Here is a 27,629-nt window from a genome sequence, read left to right as displayed (position 1 = left end):
ATAAGTAATATATACTTATTTGTAAAATTTGGATTTAATCCAAAATGGATAAGATAAATTATTGTAATTTACATTATTAGAAAATTTTAGAAAATGGTGTGTAGGTACAAGTAAAAATAATTTTTTTTTATGAGTATATTGATTATTTTACATATAAATTATTTGGTACCATTTACATAATTACAATTTTTGAAATATTTGTGTAATGTCTTCATTTATGTGCCAATATATATTTCAATGATCAATTTTCGACATAGACACATTTTTTTTTATTATTTTAGGAGTATAATTTATTTTAAAAATAAATTTTGTTTTAAAGGCTATGTAGGCATATAAAATAATAAATGGGAGCAAACAAAAGATATTTACTTTAAAATAAATTGGTATAATGCAAAATTGCTTAAATATGTGTAACTTATGCCGTTTGACTCAAATAGTCACTGTGCTTAATGATAAAATGCTTTCTTAATATTAACTTCTTTCATTGTAACAAAAATTTAATAATTTAATACCTTGATTAATAGTTATAATTATAATTTTTAAAACTATCTCATAAATACTGTTAACTAAGAATATTTATTAAAATAATGTTATTATAGTCAGCAGTTAGACAGCAAATAGATAAAATATTTATAGATAAAGTTGCCGTGAAAGAATCCTAGCAAAACAAAACTCCAAGTGGTAATCCGTTTTAGTTAAATGTGCTTTATAAGTCAAGAAGTTATAATTTCTAATTTTGAGTATGTATTTTAAAACTAAATTTTGCAAAAAAATAATAATTTTCATATAAATCTTAACAATAACAGAGCCCGCAGGGTGTTATTTCCAGTCAGAAGAGAAAAAAAAATAACATTCCTAATACGTAAAATTTTAGACCTCTGCTATAGTAACTTTCAGATTAAAAGATTTTATACAGAATCCTATTGTACTTGCATTCCTTCTTGAAATTCCTCATCTTCATTTTATTTCCTTTGGTTAAGCTAACACAGAAATTTGTTAAGGTAATTTAACTGATTAAAGATATTACTTCAAATTTTATAAAAAAAAAATATTGAAGGCAATACCAGATTCAACCAAATAATCTTATATAAAAACAAAAAAAAAAAATGATAAAAGAAAACTATTTTTAATAAAATAAAAATATCCAATTATTTTTCTCTTTCTCATCCAATTTTAGAATCTTCACAAAATTTCTATATTTCAAAATAACAAAAAAAAAACGTCCTTAAAAATTATATTTAAGAAAACAAAAAGAAACCATAAAGAAAAACAAAACAAGACGATAAAATTTTTAAATAAAAAATTTTTGAATTTTCACAATTTGCACACATCTATATATACTTCATCTTATCCATCCATCTTTTACCGCCATCTATATTTACCATTTACCACACATACTAAGAAATTAGAGCATGAGATTATTTGAATTCAATTTTGCTGAATTTTTGAATAAATGAAGCGGTGTGTTAAATAATGTAAATGATGCAAACGAAAATTTCAATGCACTCTCCTCCAACACCAACAACACCAACAACAATCGAATAATAAAAACAATAATCCGAAAAATAAATAGAAACAAAACATGAATAACAAATTTATCTTATCCAGGTGTATCAATAATTCATACTGCTTCGTTGTCAACGCTGTCACGAATTTACAAAATCAGAACAGGTGGTGGTAAAGAATAAATCAAAATTACAAAACATAACTAGAAGCAGTAAAAAAAAAAAAACTTCGAAATAAAAAAAAGAAGACAAAACGAAACCAATTTATTTTTTATTTATTTTATAAGTTTTAATAATTTTGAAAAAATTTGAAATTGTATATATATATATATAAAATTTACTACATACATATATACACTAAAAATATATTTATAAAAAATTTAGAATAATAAAAAAGCAGCAAAAATGACGGAAAATAAAGTTTGGCCTCAGCCTGTTTCTGAAACAGTTTATGGCACAGATGACAACAATATGGTTATGTCGGAAAAAGTTCAACAATTGGCTGGTAGTATTTATCAGGAATTTGAAAGAATGATATTACGTTATGATGAAGATGTTGTTAAAACTTTAATGCCACTTTTAGTTAATGTATTGGAAAGTTTAGATAATACTTATCGTACAATACAAGAACAAGAAGTTGAAGTTGAATTATTACGTGAAGACAATGAACAATTGGTAACGCAATATGAAAGAGAGAAAAGTGCAAGAAAACAAACTGAACAAAAATTATTAGAAACTGAAGATGTTGCTGAAGCTGAAAATAAAGAATTAAGTAGTAGATTAGAATCTTTAGAAAGTATTGTTAGAATGTTAGAATTAAAGCACAAAAATAGTTTAGAGCACGCAAATCGTTTAGAAGAACGTGAAGGTGAATTAAAAAAAGAATATAGTAAATTGCATGAACGTTATACAGAATTATTTAAAACTCATGTTGATTATATGGAAAGAACAAAAATGTTAATGGGTACACATTCACAAATAAGTTCAGCATCAGATAAATTTGAAATAAATCGTACAAGATTACATCCGATTGCAAGATCATCTGGTCCAATATCATATGGTTTTACATCATTAGAAAATTCAACAATGTTAGATACTGAAAGAATATGTTCTGATAATGAATCTGATTCAGATCCAACATCATTACAAAATGAAATTGATAATTTAGAAAGATTAGATGATAATGATAGTTTACCACCATTAATATCACCAACAACACAACATCCTCCCCCAACAACAATTGTACCACCTATTGAAAGCTCAATTGTGCCGAATTTTTCTGGTTCCATGGGTAAAACAACAACCCATAGAGAACAAAGATCAGCAAATACTTTATATCAAGAACTATCATTTCATGATAATGAAGAAAGTGAAGAAAATGAAGTTACTGGTAGTTGGGTACATCCTGGAGAATATGCAACTTCAGCTAATGATAATTATTTTGGTATGGGTAAAGAAGTTGAAAATTTAATATTGGAAAATAATGAATTATTAGCAACAAAAAATGCTCTCAATATTGTTAAAGATGATTTAATAGCTAAAGTGGATGAATTAACTGGTGAAGTTGAAATATTACATGAAAAATTAAATTCAGTTTCACAATCCAAAAATAAATTACAACATAAAGTTAATGAATTAGAGGAAGAATTAAAGAAAACCAAAGAACAAATTAAACAACAACATGATTCTGAACAAGAAAATGAAAATGATATACCAATGGCGCAACGTAAGCGATTTACACGTGTTGAAATGGCAATGGTGCTTATGGAACGTAATCAATATAAAGAACGCTTAATGGAATTACAAGAGGCTGTACGACTTACCGAAATATTGCGTGCAACAAAAAACGACGAGTTCGAAATTAAATCAAAACAAAGCGCTTGGAAATATTTCAGTAGCTTATTTAAAATAACAAATAGACCGCAACATGAGCCATCACAAGCTGGAATGTTCCGTTATAATGTTAATCAGGGATCACCGAGTAGACAAAGTACAGATGGCAATCGTTTTATTTTGCGTGCCAGTTCAGCATCTACGGCAAGTCCTGGTCTTGCAAATGCATTAATTTTAGCCAAAGATTACAATGATGAAGGAACATCTCAAAGGGCAAGTGCAAGACGTCGGGAACAATATCTTCAGTTAAGAGCACACGTTCAAAAAGAAGATGGAAGATTACATGCGTATGGTTGGAGTTTGCCAGTTAATAACAAAGTAGCACATGAACACCAACATAAACATTCTGGAGGTGTACCGGTACCAGTTCCAGTTTATTGCAATCCGTTAGCTGAGACAAGCTCTGAAATGAAGGTTTATTGTGCTGCTGGTGTGAATTTAAATGGAGGTTTCAAAAAGAATGGTGAATTTTTCATACCAGATGAGGTATTTTTTGTTACCAAATCAGCAATAAAATCCAATGAAATTGTTCCATCAGCTGGAATTAATGGTATGGATAGTGAAACTCAAGCAACATTTTGTTCAGCGAATTCAAGCGAAGAATCTCAATTAAGTTCATACGTTTGGATATGTACGAGTACTTATTGCGCCAGTACTGTAACTGTAATTGATGCTAATAATCCAGCAAACGTCTTAGATGCATTTCCAGTATGTCAGAGTCATCTATTATGTATTGCTTCAGTTCCTGGTGCTATGGAAAATGATTATGTATTGCTCGAACGAAGTGAAATAGCCAAGGATGGTGAAAGTTTAGAAAAGCCTGGCGATGAAGTTGATAATGTTGGTCGTATAGTATACGTTAAAAATGCTATAGTCGATGGCTTAAAAAACAATAAAAATAATAATAATACCAATAATTCAAATAACGCCAACAACACCAATAATAATAACATTTCCGAAATTGTTATCGAAAATAATACTAATAGGGATTATTCACAAACTCCAGAAGGTGAAGATGTTGTACGTAGTACCGATGCTAACTTAGAATTTTCGAAGCCAGTTAATCCAATTTTAAGAACTAAAGGTAGAGAGAATGAACCAGAAATGTCATCAGTTGGTCCTACAATGTGGATGGGTGCACAAGATGGAATGTTATATGTTCATAGTGCAATAGGTAGATGGCATGAATGTTTACATAAAGTAGAACTACCCGATCCAATATTGGCAATTGTTAACTTAGGTACAAGAGTATTTGTAGCTATCGCAAATGGTAAACTTGTAGTATTTCGTCGTCAAGCTGACGGTCAATGGGATTTAAATAATTATTTTTTGGTGACATTAGGTTCACCAAAACATTCAACACGTTGCTTATGTATTGCTGCTGATAAAATTTGGGCTGCTCATCGCAATAAAATTTTCGTAATTGATCCAATTTCATTAAATATTGTACGTAAATTTGAAGCTCATCCTCGTAAAGAAAGTCAAATTAGACAGATGACAGCAACTGGTTTAGGCGTATGGGTATCAATAAGATTAGATTCAACATTACGTTTATATAATGCATTATCATATGAACATATACAAGATGTTGATATTGAACCATATGTTTCGAAAATGCTTGGAACTGGTAAATTAGGTTTCTCATTTGTTCGTATTACTGCATTATTAGTCTCTTGTAATCGTTTATGGATAGGTACAAGTAATGGTGTTGTTATATCAGTACCATTAAATGATGGTGGTATTAGTAATAATTATAAAACATCTAATACAACAGCAACATCAAATACAACATCAAATTCAAATACAAATAATATTAATACAATTATAAAAGCAAGTAATAATAGTAATAATGATGGTTATATACCACGTTGTTGTATGGCCAATGCTCAATTGTCATTTCATGGTCATAGAGATGCTGTAAAATTTTTCGTTGCAGTACCAATGTCTCAATCAAATAAAAATTCATTAACACAATTAAATAATGATAAAAAAGATATGCTAGTCATTTGTGGTGGTGAAGGTTATATTGATTTTCGGCAAGGTGATAATTCAATGGAAAATAGTGTTCATTTAGAAATGAATCAAAATTTGGAAAATCGTGGAGAGAAAAGTTTTTTAATAGTTTGGCATGTTAATCAACGTTAAGAATATTAAAATATAGAAACAAAAAGAAAAGAAATTTTAAATAAAAATTTATAATATACATACATAATATATATATACATATTAAATATATTTATTTAATTAGCTGTCTAGTAAGTTAATGGAAAAATTAAAAAAAAAAAAAACCTTTTACTAATTTAAAAAACAAAAACTTGTATAATATTGAAAAAAAAATTATTTATAAAAGAAAAATATAGCCAATAGAATTTATAATTTAAAAAATACTGTGCAAGCAGAAAAAAGCAATTTTATTTTGTATTAGAAATTGTGATTTAAAATTTTGCTAGACGTTCATATAATTTTGAAATTTTATTTTTTTTAATATTTTTCAATTAATTTCTATTTCTATGTATTTTTTTTAAATATACATATATGTGCATTGTATGTTTCTGTTTTGTTAAAATTTCAAATTTGTATTTTATAAATAAAATTGTTTTTTGTGACCTTTTACATAATGTACACTATATACTTTTAATAAAGCCAATTGATTGGCCTCCCAGTGGTTTATTTGGCCAAATAATTAAATTTTTTATTATTATTTAAGTTAAAAATGAAAGAAATAATTATATTTTAGGAAAATTAAATAAATAAAAGGTTGAGTTTCGAATTGTAATAATTACGGTATTACTTATTAATTTTCAAGTCAAATATTAATTTCTTTAAATGAATTAATTTTGAAAAAGACAACTCTCATTATATGAGGAAATTTTTTTACTCTAAGCTTAAATCATTTTCTAAGCTCAAATGTCGTAATAATTTCAAGATTGTTCTGTATGACAGAAAGCTTTCAGTCAATAAAATTGTATAACTTTTGGATCAGAATTCTCATTCCTCTTTGAACTACTAAATGATTTCTTTTCTCTTGATTTCAATTGAATTTCGTTATAATTATAACATGTAAAGATTTTTTTAATATCGAAAATTTTTTGGATCTAAAGCAAAGTGACTGTATAGTCTTTACGTTTCGAAAAAATTCAAAAATACAAAAAAAAAAAAAAAACAATTTTCTCACTTAAAATTATTTTAGTCAATTACTTCGTGAGCAAAAATATTTAATTATTTAATAGAATGAGGTCTGTTAATTTCTTAACTCCTTGTTTAATAATATTTTGGAACTCAACTCATTTAAATCAAAATTTTTTTATATTTTTAAAATATTTTTACTTTAAATTTCTAAACACAACTTCAAAAACTTAACATTTTAAATTAAATTACTATGAAATACTAAATTATTTTCTTGGAAATTTAAAAAAATATTTTGTTATACGAGTCTAAATTGTTATACATAAAAAAAAACAAGACAATGAAAGAAAATTATTGAATAATTTTTATTGTACGAAATTTGTAAATAATAATTTTAATTATTTTTTTGAATTAAAAAAATAAATTATACCAAAAACAAGTAAAAATAAAACTTAAATTTATTTATTTTCATATTTAAAAGGTGATTATAATTAATTTTAAAAGTTTTAAATATAAAAACATTATTGGATAAATAAAGAAAAACAAAAAAAAATGTGAACGAAATATGTATGTATATTTATTGTTATTTTGTTTTTTTTTTTTGTAAGCTTTAATTATTAAAATAGGATAAAACGCAAACTATATTTAATATTTTGTAAATGTATGTTTTACATAAATTAGTGATAAAATGATAATTTTAAAATAAAGTATTCATGCATTTAAGCATAAATAAAACAATGTTGGAAGAGAATAGCAAACAAAAATTATAATGAATTTCTTCTATATTAAATAATATAATAACTTTATTTTATTATATTTTATGTAATTTTTTTAATTTTTGATTTGATAGTATCTAACAAAATACTTAAACCGAAAAATTAAGCAAAGATCTTGAGCCTGTTTTGTTTTTTTAAATATTACATAAATTAATTTTTATTTGTATGAATATGCCAAAAAATAAATTTGAGGAAAATTATCTTCGAAAATTATTTAAATTTCCTTTTCTTTCTTACTTAATCACATTATTATTACTTAATTATGTTTTGTTAAAATGAAATTCAAACTTTATTATTATGTCATTTTAAAATATTTATGATCACATATGAAGTTAATTGTATTATAAAATAATTATGTACGAATTATGTGATTTATGATGATCTTTTATTATAATATGATGATTTTGTAATTACAATGAGATATTATACTTAATAACAAATAACGTAATAGTGTTATAATAAAATAGCGATTATGTAGAATTTCACGGATAATACAATTATTTAAACCTCTATATTAACGAAAAAAAGATACTCTTTTCAATTAAACTTTAATTAACACAATTATTTATTGGTGACATAAGGAATATTAACAAAAAACTTAATATACCCTCAATAGTCATCGTTTAATGCTGCTGTTTTTAAAAAAAATTTCTTTTGTAATAAAAAGTAATAATTTTTATTATATTTTAACTCATTATTTGCCGCCTAACATACAATATTAAGATTTCCTAATAACTTGCATTATTTTAATTCAGAATGTTAAATAGATGAACTTGAAATTTTTTTTTGAGGAATACTCGTATTAGAGCTCTGACCAAAAAATTTAAACAGTGACTAATGCTACATATTTTATCGTATGGTAAAAACTAAATGGCAGAATTTCTTGAAACTTAATATTTAAGTTCTGTTTACTACAGAAACTAACTAATGAATTTTTCTGAAAATTCGGATGGCATAAATTGAATTGTTCTACTAAGAGTTAAATTTACATTTTTCTAGGTACGCTAATTAACTAAAGTCCTTAAAATTTGCAAGAATGATTTAAATGTAATTTTCATGATCTTGTGCAACATTTTCGCTAAAGTATACAAGTGTTTTCGGGTCGGGTTTTTTTACTGATCCCATCAGATTTTTTTTTCATTCAATATTCTAGTACAGAATAAATAAATATAAGAGAACACAATTCATATATAACAAATTACAAAGATTTTTATTTCTTTTAAAATTAAATTTTTTCTTGCATGTGCGAGTGATATTTGTTTATAAAATGAATTCACATTAAACTCAAAAATTTAATTTTAAATAAGATAGAAAACTGATACCAGGTTTTATATATGAAATGTATTATCTTATAATTTATTATTTTTATTAAATACTCTGTTCTAATAATTAAAGTAAAAAAATAAATAATTGAAAGGTTATTAATTTTAATTTATTTCCAACATTGTTTTTATTATTAACTTTAATTTTTTATGTACAACATAACATTAGATCTTTTTTCTGTAAAAATGTTTGAATACTTTGTGAGAAAATAAAAAAAAAATTTTATAATATAATAATTAACTTTAATAAAATGAACACAAAATTAAAAAATAATGAGAAAAAATAGAATATTAAAATATATCAGATATTAAAATGAAAGATAATTAATTCAACAACAAGAAACAGAACCAGTACATTAAAGGCAAGATTTATAAAAGAGCAAAAATGAAAAACAAAAGAAAAATTAAAGATTTCAAAAAATGATAAATGAAAAATTTAAATAATGAGTTTTATTGTTTTCTTTTTAGTTCTTAAATTTCAAAAAAAAAACTCTAAGTATATTTTTTTTTTCGTTCAACTCAAATACAGATTGTTTTTATTAAGAAATATTTGTACAGCTTTAAAAAAATAAAATAAATATAAAAAAATTAAAAAAAAAGACAACAAATGTATGTATAAATTAAACTTAGTATAGTGCTATAATAGATAAAAATAAATAATTAATTTAAAGCTTGATTTGTGCAATTGAAACATTTCTAATATTAGCAATTAACAGTAAAATATTTTGCTAATTAATAACTGAACTTTATTAACATAGCTTTAACATTCCCTTAGCTAAATATACAATCTTAATTTCTATATACTGAAATCCAACCGATTAGAGTGTGTCGTACATATACCCTTCAACTAAAATGTCTCGGTTTTAAAGCTATTGGGCTAGCTATTTTCAATTTTAAGTTAAAGTAAATCCGAATACATAAAATTCTCTCTATTTAAATTCCTTTTTCTAGTTTTTTTACTTCGACTTTCAAATATATGGAAGGATTTGTTCAATAACTCAATTTAAACTGCGAATCAAGCTTTTTAATTATTTCTTTAAACGAATTTTGAAAATTTATTTTTTTCCCCCTTTAATACATACTATAATTTATTTTTTTTTTATGTAAATTACAAAAAAAAAAAAGAAACTCTGTACATACTTTTTAATTTTTTTTATTTTAACTTAAATTTTTTTTTGGGCTGTTATTTATTTATAATTTAACAAAACAAATTTATTTGTAAATGAATAAAGAGCTTTATAATTAATTTAAAAATTTGTAATATTTTTTTTTCATTTCTTTTTATTAAATTATGTTGAATTCTGATTTAATTTTATTTAATTTGTAAATTGTGTTTCTTTTAGCTATAGTTGAAATGTTATTTTGTTTTATTAAACCTTCTAAGCAAATTCAATGTATTCGAAAAAATAAAATATATTTCAAAAGTTATAAAAATTATAAAAAATATAGGCATTTCATGTAATTCAGTTGCAAGTTAGTTTTGAACATAAAACATGTTCGATAAATCTAAGTTACAAAATCTGCAAGAATAACATGTTTGATAAATTTTTCCTACAAAAAAAGTATTTTCTAAAATGGCAATAATTGTGCTTGAAATTCTTAAAGAATTTTTAAATTTTTTTTTATAACTACATATTGCCAAAATATTATAATTTAAAAGAGGAGCATATTAGAAAATGATCGGATGTTGAAGAAGGATTCGAATAATTTTTACAGCCATACAATGTAATTCGATTTTCGTTTTCAGAAATATTATAAGGTAGAACCAATCAATTTGTATGGTACTACTTTTCCATTTCTGCAAATATGTACAAAAAATTTCATGAAAATTACATTACAATGTAAGACCCCTGTTTTTTTGCCGCTTTTCATTAGAATTAGGAAATAAAACCTTTAGAACCTTTTAAATAATTAATGGAACACATATTTGTTTAAATATATTTTACATATGTAAAATAATTAGATTAAATACAAAAATATTAATAAGAATAATTAATAATCTTAATTAACTGCTGTTTATTACAAGCAATTTCTGTCATACGTACGTTTAAAACTTTATTGCTTTATCAATTATTAATAAAAATATTTTTTAATTATTTTATAATCGATTAATTGGAAGGAATAAAACTTCAAACTCAAATTATTTTATTCAATCTTTTAAAATTCCTTTGAAACTCTTTGTTTTCTATTTTTTAAATAAAAATCCTAAAATATTTTCTTTACACCATGTAACACCATGTAAGGAAAAAAAAATTTCTTATATTTAAAGTTAAAAAACAAAGAAATTTTTTTTTATCCTTGAATATCACAAAATAAAAATATACTTAATAATAAAATTCAAGACAAATAGGTTAACGCTAATACAGAAAATTTTTTTTTTGTTCTTTCTTCTTCTTAGACCATTGTATCCTTCCTTTGTATAACCAATCACATATAAGTAAAAAGGAAAAATTAAATAAAAAACTGGAAATTTATTTAAAAATTTATCCCTTCAGAATTTTGCATTATAGGTACACATTGTAGCTCTAATTGTGTTAATGATTGAATTTGATTTAAGCATCTTTAATAATGGTTTTGAGATTTTAAGTAAAGAAGCAATCAGGTGAACACCTTAAGTTAGTATATGTAATAAGTTTTGTAATTTGAAATTTTTGATAAAGTTCCAACAAGACAACAAGTTTGGACTTTTTTGGTATTTCAGTTCTTAGTTAGATTTGACATGCAGTATGGTTTTTATTGAAGAACTGCAAATTTGTAGTGTTCAATTTTGAAGTACTGTGCAGCATGTTTTGTAGCTTATGCTGCAAGTAAAATTTTTTAAAATAGCATTAGGCATATGAGCAGTTTAAAAAATTTCATTATAAAAGTGATTTTTAACATTTCAATGTCGGACATTATGGATTTACTAAAGTAAATTGTTAAAAATTTTTTAATTAATTTAAAATTTACATCTTTTATTTTTTTTTTTTTCAATTTTGATTTTTGGAAATCCACATTTTATTATTATAATACATTATTAATGTTATTATAAGTTTTCAATTTTTTCTGCTTTATACGCGTTTTTCTAGACCTCTGTCATCCAAATTTTCATTTATGCCCTGAAATGATTGCGTTTTCAACAAATTCGAAATTGTAAATTCGCGCTCTATTTCTTTTTAATTCTTTATTTGACATTGATTAATTGAACGAACAGCTGACTTTAATTCTGACATACTTGCGCATCATACAAAAGCGGTAGCGTCAAAGTTTGTAGTACTTAAATTATTGCAAAAAAGCTTTTTTAGTTCTGATTAAGAACTTGCAGCTCAACATGCAATACCGAAAACGCCCTTGCTCTTTTACCAATTCTGTCCTATGTTATGAACGGTTAAACGGTTTCATTATGCATTGAATTTTAAAATGTTATAATAAAATATGTACAGCTGTATTTCTTCGATACGACGAAGGTTTCATAAAAAGAGAAAATAGAAAAATAGAAGTTATCTGTTTTTTTTTTTGTTTTTAACTTTTATTTAACGATATTACTTTGTTGTCGTTCTGTTATTTTCTTTTCATTTTCTTATTGTTCTTGTTTTTAACCTTTGAGCTATTTGTTTTTTCTGTCTTTTTTTTTTACTTCGGTTTTTGTTGAATTGTTCAGCAGGTGTTCTGAGAAACAAAGAAATTTTTATACATGTACCTACACAAAATAATCAAAATATCTAACTTATATACACATACTTATATATGTATAAAATATACTTACAATTGTAATCCTTGAAATTTTAAACAAAAACAACAAAAAAAACAGATATTTTCAAATGAATTGGAATTTTAATTTTTTTTTTTTTATTTTCCAACTGTTTTGTAGTGAACAAACTTATATATGAAATTTAAATGAAAAGAAAAATATAGGTTATATTCTCTCTTTTCCTTATATGTACTTCTTATCCTTTTTAAATTAAATTTTAAGTAAAAATATTAAGTGAAACAAAAAAAAATGTTATTGAAAGAAATCCGGTTTTAATGTGAGTGTAAGCTAAAGTATAGGAAAAAAAGAAAATTTTTCTGGGAATTAAACAGTATGCGATCCTAAATCAACAATTAAATAGCAAAAATACAAAATAACACACATCTTTTTTAGAGATGAGATGCATGTATATGTATATATAGAACAGAAGCTTACACACAGGAAATTGGTAACTATGCAATCGATGTTATTAAATGTAACAAGATTTCGTTTGATTTCAGTGATACTGTGATACATAGTACTAGTATACATAATCCCTAGTAGGAATATACCGATATCACGGTCAATCTCAAGATATCGATACAGTAACCCCTCACATAAAGTCAAATTGATATATAGAAAAATTCGATATAAGTGCCCAAAATTTTTTTACCAGCATTTCCTCAATTTAATTAACTTTTTTTTTGTTATAAATAACCATAAGTTGAAAACCTAGGTACTGTTTCTTTTTTAAAAATAAAAGCAAGTCACTTCGTTTAAAATCATAATTTTTCGATTTACTGTAAAAGAGGAATTACTGTATTGAGAGAGCTATCTGAGGAAATTAAGCTAAGAAATGAGTTAATTTCATCCACTTTGTGTATTTAGAATGACAAGCTCGCTATATCTACCTCAGTATTCAAAATTTAGAAAATTTGCCGTAAAACCGATTTGGGTAGCTGCCATACAACTCAAAGAGATTATTTTAAATATTTCAAAAACTAATAGAGATATTAATATCAAATCCGTTTAATATAATTAAGTTGATCGCCTTTGAACCAATTAACACTAATGCTAAAAACCTTGATTAGACTTAAGCTAAAGAATTTAACCAGAAATAAAGCTATGAATGGAGCAGTATATAACAATTCTAATAAACTTTTACATTGCCGAATATGATGTTATTTAATTAGCTGATATTAAATAAAATAATATTATTAGTGTGCTAGCAAAACGGACAAACCATGATTATAATATTATATGAGAAGGGATACTGCTCGCAAATAAGATAATTTCTAACAGATTTTCTGTATTATTAACACAACATTTCTTTTCTCAGAAAGTGTTAAAATTTAATTTTATTATATTTTAAAGAATTTTCTGTTAAATTTTTTTTTGGTTCAATTTTTCTTTAATATATTTAATTATTATATAAGCACAAACTGTTATACACTTGTTATAGGCATGGACCTATAAATATTCTGGACCTATTCCTAGAAATTTTTGAAAAAGAAAACTGAAAACAAAATCCTTTTACAAATTTGTAAATCTAGAAGATTTTATTCCAAGAAAAATAAAAATATTTTAACTTTTATATATCTTCTATTTCTAACCTACACTCTTACATTTAGGGTTTGTTGAGATTTCTAAACAATTTCATTAATTTTTTAAAAAAATTTTTTTATCAGTCTATTGAATTTGAGGAATTTTTGTTTTTAAGTGAACATTTTTATCTCACATAAAAAAAAAATTGGATCCTTTAGCTTCTTAATTTATAGGTGCATTAAAAACACAAAAACAAGCAAATTGTGAGACAACATTCCAACAATATGCAGGTAATTTTTGGATTGGAAATATAATTTCTATATGTATAGCAAATAGAAGTCCAAATGATTGGACGTTTTAATAAGAGAAGTTTGATTAAGATATAATACAAAATTGTATACGTAGATACACTTAGTTGCAATATTCAATGTGGATGTGATTGGATTTTGCTCGATTCCTAAAATTTATTATAAGAAAATTTTGACTTTAATCAATCGGCGATATTAAAGCATTATCAAATTCATATATGTACTTATATTGGGAAACTGGACATTTGTACCTAAAATTTCATCAAATAAAATATATTATCAGAATTTATAACTTTAGCAAGCCATAGTAATATATTTCATGGAATGTTTTGTTATTTCAAGGTAGATATTGCAAGAATTCTGGACTTTCCCATAACGCTTTAATTTTTAATAATTTTCTAAGTAAATTAATCATAACAACACCTCCAAATTTTCCAATTTGAAAATGATTCTAGAATTGCTAGAAAAATGCACGATAATTGTTTCTTTTCATTATGACGTGAAAGGTAATGTTTTTTCTATAAAAAGTAACATGTTGGAATAATTGCAGAGGAAAAGCTATTATTTAAAATAATTCTAAACTTCAAAATAATTTTTTTAAATGATTAACTCGAATTTAATTGATATCTGGTAATTTCCTTTAAAAATGTGTGAATAAAATTACAAAAAAAAAATATTATATATAGACCCCTTTTTTCTAACGAAAAATGTTTATGTAACGTGTTAGTTAAAAAACATTTTAAACACTTTTTTAATCATAAAATAAATTTACTATAGAAAATTATAATTACTGCAAGCGTTTTATAATGAATTGCAAATAACTATATATAGATTGTAGTGCTTGTTCCAATGTTGAATAAATAAAGTTTTTGTAAAAGTGTACAAAAACTGAATTTTTTGTTTCAGAAAATACGAAATTCCATATAATTATTTTTTAGAATTTTAAATGCTGTCCATTATAAGTCCTTATTGTAAAATGAAGATTTTCAGTTGCCAATTTAGGTCAAATATTTTAGAAGTTGTATTTTGAACGGGTTATTGCCTAAGAAAAATTTATCAAAAAACTTACATTGCACAAATATGACTACTAAAATGAATAGAATAACTATTTAATTACTTTACTGTTACTACTAAATCAAAGACATTTACGTAATATCTTATAAACAAATATAATTATTACTGGAGACATATACACAAAATTACAATCACACATTCAAATTGAAAATATTATACACCTATTGCAATAACCTCTACACATATCCTACAAACTTGGTTATTGTGCAAATTTATACATGAAAATTTAATTTACAAAATCATTAAATATCAAAGCTGCTGAATATTTTAATTGTTTACGGATGCAAACATAATTAATGAGCTAAAAACAAACAAAGAACAAAATGAGCGCTCGCTATATCTACCTCAGTATTCAAATATAAAAAAAAATAATTTAGTAAAGCAAAAAGTTAATAAAAAAAAACTTTCCATAGAGATTTTAATTCTTGAATTTTTTAAATAGTTGCACATTTTAAATCTTCTATGTATTCTATACTTATACATATACACATGTATGCATGTAAAATGTGCTTATGCAGCAATTATAACAAATTATTTTAATATTTTTGTATCATTAACGTTCTGGCATCTACATTGAATATACAATTTACTTGAATCATTTAAGAATGCAATATGAATATACGCACTCTGATTTCTAACGCATTTAAGTTTAATTATTTGCAACATTTACTAAATAATTTTATAAAAAAAATATAATAAAAATGGCATTTCATATTTTAAAATTTAATATAAAATTTTAATTTTAAAAAAAATTCTAAACAATTTAACAAAACAAAGTTTTGTTCTCTTATAAGTTATCTGTGTGTAGAAGTTATGATTGGAAAAGTAATTTAATGTCCGCATAGTAATTTTGCGTGAAGATAGGCTTTTTACAGTTCATTTCCTCTGAGCTCCTCTTTGATTTTAAGGAGCAAAGAGGTTTATGAATTTTTAATAAAAGTTCTTATTTCGAAAATTATTCATTGGCAAACTAATTGGATTATATACTGAAGAGAGATATAAGAGATTGGATTATATACTGAAGAGAGGTAGAGAGCAAAAGACTTGCCCTTCTCCGCTGTCAGCCATAGCGCTTTAATTTTTTTTATCATACTTTGCTTTATGGAAATATAGTAATTAGTTAATATTAATATTTTATTTTAATATTGAATCAAGACTCTATACAGTTAATGGACCAATGCAATAATCAAAGCACCATTGTTCAAGTAATTACTTATTGTATAGCACAACTACTTGGATTAGTTTATTGAAAATATTTTACATCTCGTTTTATTATAGAAAAATTTTAGATCAACTCAGAGTCTAACAATCTTTCGATATTTTTGATTTTTCGAGTATGTTATAGATACATTACAGAAGAAGAGAACCTTAAATGCAATACACATTAAATAATAAAAATTATAATATGGAGAAGAGTGTAGATATCGAAAAGAATTACAAAATTTTCTTTGTCTACCATTGATATTGGGATTAAGAATGTTCAGACATGGCATTGAAATTCCAATTTATTCATAAATTCTGGTTAAATTTATTCTTTACTTTTATTATTTATTTCAAAATTATAATTACTACACATATATAACTATTTTAATTTTCTTAAAAACCTTCAGTGCACGACTTCTTCAAATACCTTAACAATTTTGTAAAATTTTACGTATTTACTACAATTTCCATTAAAAAATTTGATTTTCAAATGTGATTTTGCAAAAAAACATAAAAGTAATTTTAAAAATCCCTATGATTATGTAAAAATGTTTCGCTTTAATATTTTGTTATAAAAGAAGAATTAGCACTTAGCAGCTGTTAAAAGACGCAGTTGCATTTTTTTTTCTCTTCTTCAATTTTTAACCCCACATAACAAAATATAATAAAAATTGTACAAAAAAAAGTTTTAATTTTCTCATTTTATACGAGTAGTGGATGGATGCTTCATAAAGATTTCTTTTTGGGGTGATTTTATTGTATTTAATTTCTCCAATGTAATTTAAGTATTTCGGTATGTAAGTATACGTATACAAGTATAATGTATATATACTTAGAGTAAGTATATTATGTGTGGATCTTTCATAACGTAAATTATTTGTTTATTTTTTTTTTTTAAGTTAGTGGGAAACGTAATAATGGTTTCATATTTTGAGTAAAAAATAAGATAACAAAGAAATGAGAAAAACATGATTAAAAAAATAAAGAGGGCCTGCAGTTATTTTTCTTATATTTTCTGCTTTAATATTATATTCTTTTTTTTTCTTATCCTTTTGTTTTAAAGTACATTGTAATGCGAAAGGACATATTATTTACTAGCGTCTTAAAAATCAAATCACATAAAACGTGTTACATTACATATGTACGTAAGTATATATAAATTTGAGTATTATTTCAAAATGTATGTGTGTACATTAGTATATTTTTATATACTTACAATATTATTGCACATTTTTTTTTGTATATACAAACAAACATACGTATACATTTTTTTTTTCCTTGTTTTTAGAATGGTTTTTATACAGCCACATTTCTTATGCCTGAGTAACAAACAATATATATAAAGCTTATACATTATTGTAAGGTTTCTAAAAGGGTAACGACTTATACCGACTAGCGGCTGTATACCCTCTTTATTTTAAAATTTATTTATATGTATGTACATAATATAAAATGTACCTTTTTAGACTGGATCAATTGGTTTTTGTTAGAAGAAGAATTTTGTGTAAATATGTTATGTTATAAATATATAATGTTGTTCTTATATAATTATGTATATATACATATGTATATAAATTATATTTATAGAGATTCATATAAGTATTATAATACATTTTATGGCTTGATTTTTATCCGCAAAGCCGGTAATGAAATAAAGAAAATATTTTTCTTTACTTTTAAATATACCTTCGCTTATATTCGTGTGAAATTTTTATATGCAAATATATATATATGTATAGGATAAGTATAAGTGGGTTATAGGACTTATATAGGCTATAATATAATATATAAGTATATGTTGTATTTTTTGCCACATTTTTAATGTTGAATTGCAATATTATATAATATATATAATCGTATATATAGACTTGAAATATACAAATCGTATTTCGAAAGTTATAATATAGGGTTCTATATGTTAACTTCTGTACTTATTTCGAAAGAACCGCATTTAAAAAATTTTTTTTAAATTAAATTATAAATAATTATTTTATGTCTTTTATTCATTGAAGATTAGTAAAGCTCTCTGTAAATTTTTAATATAAATTTGAATATTATTTTAATGTAGATTGGCATTTGTTAATTTTAGCCTTTGATAGTATTACAATTGAGGTTTTTCAAAAATTTATCAAAAATATAGCTCATTACAATTATATGTGGAAAATTATATTATTTAAATGTCCACCATGTGCACATCTACAAGCTGTCATACGAAAATCAAAATTTTCACAGACTTGTTCACACACAATTTTACATGGAATGCAGCTAATTTGTTCTGTATGTTGTGTTTCAGCTCTGGGAAATTTGTACGAAATTGGCTTGAAACGCGCCTTTTGATAAACAATTTTAATAATTTGGCCCAAAAAAAAAAATGATGAATCAAAATTGACATACAAATTTATTTTTCCAAAATTATTCGTAAACCTGATATAGAACTTTATAACATTCGAATATTATCCTCCGATCGGAAATATGTACGTTTAAGCCCGTCAGGTTATACGTTGTGCAGGTTTAATTTCAAAATACAGAGCTAAAATAAAAAATAATAAAAAATAAAAGTTTTTTATTAAAATTAAATTATAGAATGATGTTTCCATCCCGAAATTTTAAATATTAAATTCTTCTGTACTCAATATATGGAATATAGGTACATATATGCACTTATATTTTATCAATAATTAAATTGAACTTCGATTCATAATAAAATTATGATTTGAAAAAAACTGATTTTAATTGTTTCCTTTTTACAATTCATGAATATTTTTGAGTATATCGTCGATTGTTCTTTCAATTCGAGGGGGAAAACATACGAGTAATATATTTGTCGTTCGTTTTGCAATAATTCTTTTAAAATGTCGATTCATACGTTTTGTATACTTAATGCACTCAGAGAAAAATTATATAGCATTGCAAGACTATGTAATTATTAATAATATGTTATGATGTTTATTGATGTGATGGACGATAAGGTATGTTTACATGTAGGATGAAGAAAAATTACAAAAATAAGAAAAAGATATGTAAATCGTTGTATGTAAAAATATTTTTAACAAAGAGTTGTTTTAACCAGGAAGCAAAGTTTCTTAGAGTGTGAAAATGTAATTTTACATTTTCGTTGTGCCAAAGATTTTTTTGTAAACATGGGGTCATCAAGGTTTTTTTTTTTTTGATTTGTACACATTTTTCTTAATATGACAATAGAGACATTTTTCCATACAACTACATTATTTCTAAAAGTTTTCGTCTGAATTTTGAAGGTTTTTATAAAAAACAAATTAAATGCATTTATATACACTATGTTCAAATAGGTGTAAAAAAATTACAAAAAAATATTTCTATATTGTTTAATTTTAATCTATATTGTTTTTATTTCATTTTATACACGTATACGATTGTGTTCATTGGAAAATATGTAAGCATTGTTTGTGTTCTTACGAAAAGCACTTTATTAGATTTCTTAAATATAATTTTAGGACTGATTTTTGTAAACAATGGGCCACATTTTACTGTGGCCACACAGAGGCTACCATGTGTGCTACTTTCTGAAAACGAATATTATCGAACATTAACTTATATATTATGTGGGTGGTGTGTTGGCCCATTTTTAATGGTATGTCGTTTTCATTACTTAAAAAATGTCAAACCAAAAAAAAAAACAGAAATTAAGTGCGAAAAATTTGAATAAATATCAAACTAATTAAAAAATTTTTTATTATGAAATAAAATAGCAAAATTACTGCAAACGAATTCTTAATTGATTAGTTGATCTGTCAAATTATTTGGTTACATATCATCTGATTTCTAAGGCTGACTATAGGGTTGTCAAAGTGTCATTAGAAAAAATGTATTTTATTGTAATGCGTTCAATTCTATACCATTACTCGCTTGGGCTAACTCCTGGTTAGAGAACAATTTTGCTTCAATGTGACAATATTTGACAGTATTTTGCAATGTTTGACAAACAAAATAGAAACAATTATCAAGAATATAAAAATATTGTAAATTTCCAGTAAACGTGCTGTAAATCTGTAGCTAAACACTTCAACATACAGTTGAACTAAATTATGGGAAATACCCACCACGTGGTAAGAGTATGTTCCACTTAAAATTCAATAAAAAAATTTAAACATAATTTCCATTTTGATTTATTAATGTATTAATTTTACTTAATGTGTCAAGATGGAAAGAACAATTAATTATAAATAGTTAAATTTAATTTTATGTATGGAAAAATTTTTTTTTATTAAATTGTCATACTTACAGATAGAAAATAATAAAAGCATCTTCAATACAAATTGGCCAAAAATCTATTATACTAAAAATTTATTCACATATAGTTTTATATTATAGAACTCGTAAAAAATTTTAATAGTTACACAAAAAGGCCTACAAATTATTTGGATTATATCTTAGCACACTTACAAATATAATAGACACTAAGTTGTAAAAGTTTTTGGTTTGATTCAGATTTTTATGATTTAAAGAAAAATTTTCTATGTGCCTGCATACTAAATTTATTGATGTCAACACTGTCAGAAAATTGTTTTTCTATAATATATACATATATACTCGTACATACATACATCAATATAAAATTAAAAATTAATATCAAAGTTTAACGTTCTGTATAAATGTATATGTTTACAGTTAGAGAATTTTTAAAAAAAATATAACAAAGTTTTATAAACAAATTTTATTTGAAATGCACATATGTATATAAATATATATATATATATATATATATATATATATATATATATATATATATATATATATATATATATATAAATAAATAAACGAACCAAGTTTTACAAACAAGTTTTTTTCTACTTTTCCCGAATAAAAACTCTAAGAAATATTAAAATTTTCGGTAACTGATTTCTAGTAACCAGAATTTTTGCTATATATATTTTTTATATATTTATAAAAACTGAATATAGAAACCGTAAATTTTCTCTCTCTTCTCCTAAAAATATTCTATAAGAGAATATTCATAATAATTTTGAAATGTAATGTAAATAAGACAGCATTTTTTTGTTATGTTTAGAATTATTGAAGGGAGGAAATGTGCTACTTTGCGAACTTTTCGCTTCATTCTCCTTCATTTTAAATAAATAGTAAAAAAATTTATTTAATTCAAAAATAATTTTATAATTTAATGACTTTTAAATTTAGAACAAATAAAATTTTTTCTTTTGTATTCATGCAAATGAAAACACTCTTTTTATTAAATAAAATTTTCTTATAATTTCGAAGTAAATTTAAATTAAGTCAAAAGTCCATTTTAATGAACTTTTATTACTATTAAGCATAAGGTGTGGTAAATAAAATTCTTTTACAAAATTTAATTCAGCAATCATGCTACTTGTAAGTATAGTATAAGAACACATGCATATCCACAATATTCAAGTTGTATGGAAGAAAATAACAAGAAAATACTTAAGGTGTGCCATATAATTAATTGAAAATTAAATAATTAAATTATGATCTGAAAAATAAATTAGTAAATTATTCTTAAATTAAAATTTAATAAAAAATAATAAAATTCTTAATAAAAATTAAATGTTTCTACTTTATTTAATTCATTGTTTTTTTATAAATTAGTTTTATTTGAATCGAAAAAATTTGACAATATAAATAACTTCAATTTTGCGTGGGCGGATGGGGAAGGGTTTTCGAAGAATTTTCAACAGCCTGTCGTTGTTTTTGTGATTATTTACACACGCTTTTACTGAACGCTATTACGACTGAACCGCTTAGAATTTTGGTATTGAATTTGGCTAGAATAACATCATAATTTTTAATTTCAATTTATTAAGAAAATATCTAATTTTTTTCAGAGTTACCCAATGCAAATAATCAATAATATTGTTTTACGCTGTAACTCAATAATGTATATGTATAGTATTTTTTCATATTCGTATAGAGTAATATATTTAATGTATATGTTGGGTTGCAAGCAATTATTCTCCTATCTTCCGCTGAATTCACTTGATATTCTATTTAATTTTTAATGTTCACACGAATTCGTTTTGAATCTCGATAGAATAATAAATAAAATTATTATAAACGAAATTATTGAAATATTATACCTTAACAAATAAGGGAAATTGTAAAAGTTGGCACAAAAATGCATTTAAATCGCTTTGTTTATTTTGGCTCTTCTTTTAAATTGAAGGGAGACCTTTTGGCATTTGTTAAAAATTATATTCGATCTGCCACTAACATTTTAATTTGTAAAAAAAACAAAAAAAACAAAAGCAAAACGGACAAAAATATTTTATTATTCTAATTTTTTTTCCATTATTTAAAAAAAAATATCGTGTTATACTTTTCCTTTTTTTTCCTCATCTTACGCCTACGAGAAAATGAGATTTCGCATAATGAAAAATGAAATTTTTTTTCTTAAAACTATTTGAAAACTTGAAATAGAAAACTAGAAATTATTTTCTGTTTTCATTTTGTTTTACTTTTTAAGTATGCAGTTTTTTTTTTTATAAAATAAAAGTGTTAAATGAGAAATGCACGGTTGACTGGAAAAAATGTATAAGAAATTTTATGATTTATGTGGAATATTTTTCTAATATTTGATGCACAAAATAATTGAAAATCACCTTATAAGGCAAGGATTTTTTTAAAAAAATTTAAGAATTAGAAAAAAATTACAAGACCGAATTTCAAACAGAAATTACGAACCGAATTTCAAACAGAAAAAAATTTTCTTATTAGTTTCACTCTAAAAGTGCATTTACCTCGAATGACCAGACGTCCGTAATATAACGCACACAATTGAGAAATTGATTAACTGATCCCGAACTACTGACGAAACATACATGTGTTGTTGTCTGCGTGTTTTTTTTTGCTTCAGCCCCCGGCTGAAAGTAGCAGAAAAAATCTTGTCATCAAAATTTAAAATTAATTTAACGTGATTATTCCTCCTACATTTTTGCAACAAGGTTCAGTCATAAATATATTTTGATTCGTAAATTGCCAGAAATATTTTTCTCAAATTACCAATTTGAATTGTGCTACTTAACAAAATACAAGCTTTGACAATTGGGCATATTTTCTACAAGAAAATTATATACCACTGGTCTATCTTGATCCAAATATGTATACCTAGGCGATAATCAACATAAATACAGTGTTCCACTTAAAATTTTTCATCAAATTCAAACTCTTCTTATAGAATTAATTTGATATTAAAATTTCACTTTTTACACTTGCTGTTTTTTATTTATTTTTTTAAAAAATTCATTTTTTTTATTTTTTTTTTTGTTTTCTGCGCAAAATTTAAAATTTTTATATTTTTTTCTTTTCTCTTGATTTTTATAATTTTTTGTATAGAGCTGACAATCTTCTTTTTAAGAGGTTTTTTGATAGGAAGCAACAAAATATTATGTTCGATTTTAAATTTTTCATTTTAGTTTCATCTTCATTTCATTTTAATGATTTCCCTTTTCAAATTTCTTTTTTTTTTTTTGGCTTTTTATAGTCGAAGAAAGTATGTAAATAATTATTTTCGTTTATTTTCTTGTATAGTTTGTATACTTTTCTTCCCCCATCTTCGAAATATGTTGGTCTCATTAAACTTTGTTTTGATTTCTTTAAATTTTTATTTTCTACTATTTAATTTTAAAAATTTTAATTTGTATGTGGTTGTAATTTAATGTATAAGATGATTAAATAAAGCAAAAATAATTTGTTCTATAGCTAATTAAATAATAGCCATGTGTTCTTAATTGTCTAGCTTACAATTGGGCGCAAGGTGTTCTTTACAATTTAATTGAAAAATATTGCATTTTTTTTTAATTAAATTTATAGAGCTATTATATGGCTTTCAATGAAAAATTTTTAAAACTTACAAACGGGAAATCAATTTTATAACAGATTTTCTGTAATTTTCAAATTTGTATGTACGAGAAAATGAAATTTGGAAATTATTTTTTTAAATAATGCAGTCATTCCAGCTTGCTTTATTATTCGAAATGATTTTTTTTTGTTGTTTTTTTTTTTTGAATAATAAAAAATATGAAAAGAAATAAAAAACAAAAAGTGACGCGCTTTAACAATTTGCTTTCTTTATCAATTAATTTTTCTTTTTTTTTTCATTTTTTTTTGTTGATCGTATTATCAACCTGTTCTAATTAATTATTTAAAAAAAAATGTTTAATAAAGAGAAAAAAAAAAAGAGTTTTTAGAGCAACTCATTTCATATTATTTTTTTTGTTTTCTTTTTTCTTTTGGTTTTACTTAAAATAATCAAAAAATTATAAAAGACTTTTATGTTATTTTATTTTTAGGAAATGAGGTTTTAATATTTGATTTTGCTTTTACAATAAAAAAAAATATTATGTGTGGATTACAATTTTGTTTGATTTTTTTTGTTAAAATTAACAAAACTGAATTTCATTTTTTATTTTGTTATATTTATTTATGTAGATACATATATTTTTACTCATATATACATAATAAGTGGTGAATGTTCTAAATTCGGAATTTTTATTTGAAATCACTTGTTAAAATCATTGGGTCCGGTTGTATTTAATATATATACAAACATACATACTTAATACATAATTTATATAAGATTTGGCTATTTCGCACCCACATTTCAACTGTTTGATTGCTTGTTTTTATTTCATAGGTTTATATTTAAGCGCGCACGCATTCAACTGTATGATCGCATTCAAACAAATAGTTTGTAATTGTTTACAAACTAATTGCAATTTTTATTTAACGCATTCGATTTAAATTGATGCAATAGTTTAGTGGGTTTTACGCGTGCGCGCAACGTTTTTATAATCTAGCAGAAATTGCAAAACTAAAAATTGCATATCTGCTTGAGCCCTAATAGATTTCAGGGCTAACATTTCTGGCACTATTTTGACACAAATTATATTTCAAACATAAATTTAACATTTAAGCGGTAAGTTTTGTGAAATAGTTTTATTTAAAATTATTGAGAAATTCTTTTCTTCAATAAATAATCATAAAGTTTAAAGTACATAATTAAATTACTAATAAAAATTCATTTATTACACAAAATATTGAAATTTTCTTATATTAAGTAAATTTTAAATGTTTTTTTTTTCTTATTACAGAATTTGAAAATTCTTGATTTCTTTCTCTAAAACTTTGAAATGGTAAGTTATTTTTAGAAATGTAGAACAAGAAAAATTGTTCGTACTTTATAATCATAATTCTTTTAAAATGATTAAATATTGTGTATTAATTAAATGTAAATATTTTTTTATATAAAAATAATTAATTATGATTTATATTTAATTCAACTGCAAATAAACATTTTCTAAAAATTAATAATAACTTTAAAATAATAATTATAAATATAAATAAAAATTAACCTTATAATATTTTTAAATAATATTAAAATTGGAGGCAGTTCGAATCAAAATATTAAATATTGTTCAATTATTTGTAAACAATTTAATAATATTATTCTGTTTCAAAACGCAACACGAAGGTGACACGAAGTAATACTTAGAAAGACATAACAAATTACAAATGCATATTTTTGGTTTTGGCCATGTTTATCTATAAAAATAATAAAAATATATTTATATAAATTTTAATAAATATTAAGTAGCTAATTAAATATATAGAATTAAAAATAGCAAATTAAATAAAAATTAAAAATTTTCAACTACACCTTGTATTATAGTAATTCAAGTATATTAGAATTTTCACTTAAATTTATAATAACGCTTATATATACAAACAAACACAATAAACAAGAATAGAATTTTTAAATTAGAATTAAATTTTCAGGACATAAACACGCCACAATATGTTAAATAACACATAGAATACTTATACATAAATATATATATATACTAAAATTATAATATATTTTTAAAAAATTACTTTATTAATTAAGAATTGAAAAAAAACATTTTGTCCCTTATTAAAATAACCATACTATTTTAATAATCCCTTTATTTAATATACAAAATATATACATATAAGTATATATGTGTATAATAAAAGCGCCTATATAAGTTAAATATAATTTTGATGACCTTGCAAAAATAAAAAATAAATTTTTTATTTAAATATGTATATGTATGTATATATTTGTTTTTTTGGTGTAACCTTAAATATTAATGAAAATTCCATATATACAAAATAACTTAAATGAATAACTTATAACATTAAATATAAAAAAAAACTAACATAGTAAATGATAATTAATTTTTCTATACATATTACATACATACGTACATGTATATATATGCATATTTAATTATATATACTATACATACATACTCATATAATAATATTAGTTATTTAGTTCGAAACCTTTATCCTTTATAATGTCCTTTTATACTGTATTCAATAATAACATAAGACAAAACCTAAAATATTGTTAATTAATGTTGTAATTATGTATTTCTTTTGTTGTTAAACATTTTAATTTTAACTAAAAAAAAACCAAAAAGAGAAATAAAGTGTGGGAACATCAAACCACACAATAAATATTGTAGTTTTGTAGTAGGGAAAATTAAATGAATCAAAATGTTAATTAACATTTTTAATTTTAATCGCTTTCTCGTTACATTATCAATTATACCTTCTCCTATATGAGTATATATACTTGTTTTGTTGTTTCTCTTTCTATTATTTCAAATTTTTCTCACTTACCGAACTATCATTTTTATTTAAGTATATACTCGTACCTGCTTATAATGTAAAATGTGAATTTCTCCCTCTCTCTCCGACGAGCTTAATGTAATTTTGTATATATATATATATATGTATAATAATTATTACAATATGAAAAATATTACATGTTTAACAGTTTGTATCGTAATTTTAACAATCAAATTATCAAATATTTATGGAATTCGTATAAAATTTTCTCATAAAGAGATACTAAATTTGAAGTTGATCTATAATCAATTGATTATTGGAATTTTAATGTTCATAATACGTATATGTCATTTTGAATTCGATATTCAAATTCTCTAGTTTGTTTTTAAGTATGAAAATTAGGATTCATTAGTAGTTACCATAAACTTTATTAAAATTTAAAAATATTCAGGTACGATTACTTTATTGAATCGATTCAGCGAATTTTGAAATGTTTTATTGAGAAAGCATTGAATACCTTTTAAAATTAATTATATTTTTGCTAAAAATTTAAGAGA

The 27,629-nt window shown here is 23.5% G+C and overlaps 2 protein-coding genes across 2 annotated transcripts in view; both read left to right on the top strand.

The window, feature by feature from the left end:
- The window catches only part of LOC129613101 (JNK-interacting protein 3), a 34,476-nt gene extending 26,877 nt beyond the window's left edge, over nt 1–7,599 (top strand). The window contains exon 2 of the mRNA XM_055527026.1: nt 1,178–7,599. Coding sequence (XP_055383001.1) covers nt 1,911–5,543 — 3,633 coding nt within the window. The 5' untranslated portion in view covers nt 1,178–1,910 and the 3' untranslated portion in view covers nt 5,544–7,599. The remainder of the gene's footprint in view (nt 1–1,177) is intronic.
- Nucleotides 7,600–25,563: 17,964 nt separating this feature from the next.
- The window catches only part of LOC129613099 (GATA zinc finger domain-containing protein 14-like), a 103,818-nt gene continuing 101,752 nt past the window's right edge, over nt 25,564–27,629 (top strand). Inside the window, exon 1 of the mRNA XM_055527023.1 lies at nt 25,564–25,607. The gene's annotated coding sequence lies outside the window, so the exon portion shown is untranslated. The remainder of the gene's footprint in view (nt 25,608–27,629) is intronic.

The sequence above is a fragment of the Condylostylus longicornis genome, unplaced genomic scaffold (assembly GCF_029603195.1).
Source record: "Condylostylus longicornis isolate FDR11 unplaced genomic scaffold, ASM2960319v2 ptg000080l, whole genome shotgun sequence".
Classification (NCBI taxonomy): domain Eukaryota; kingdom Metazoa; phylum Arthropoda; class Insecta; order Diptera; family Dolichopodidae; genus Condylostylus; species Condylostylus longicornis.
Note: the sequence above shows the minus strand (reverse complement) of the source record. Positions and strands in the feature narration are given on the sequence as shown.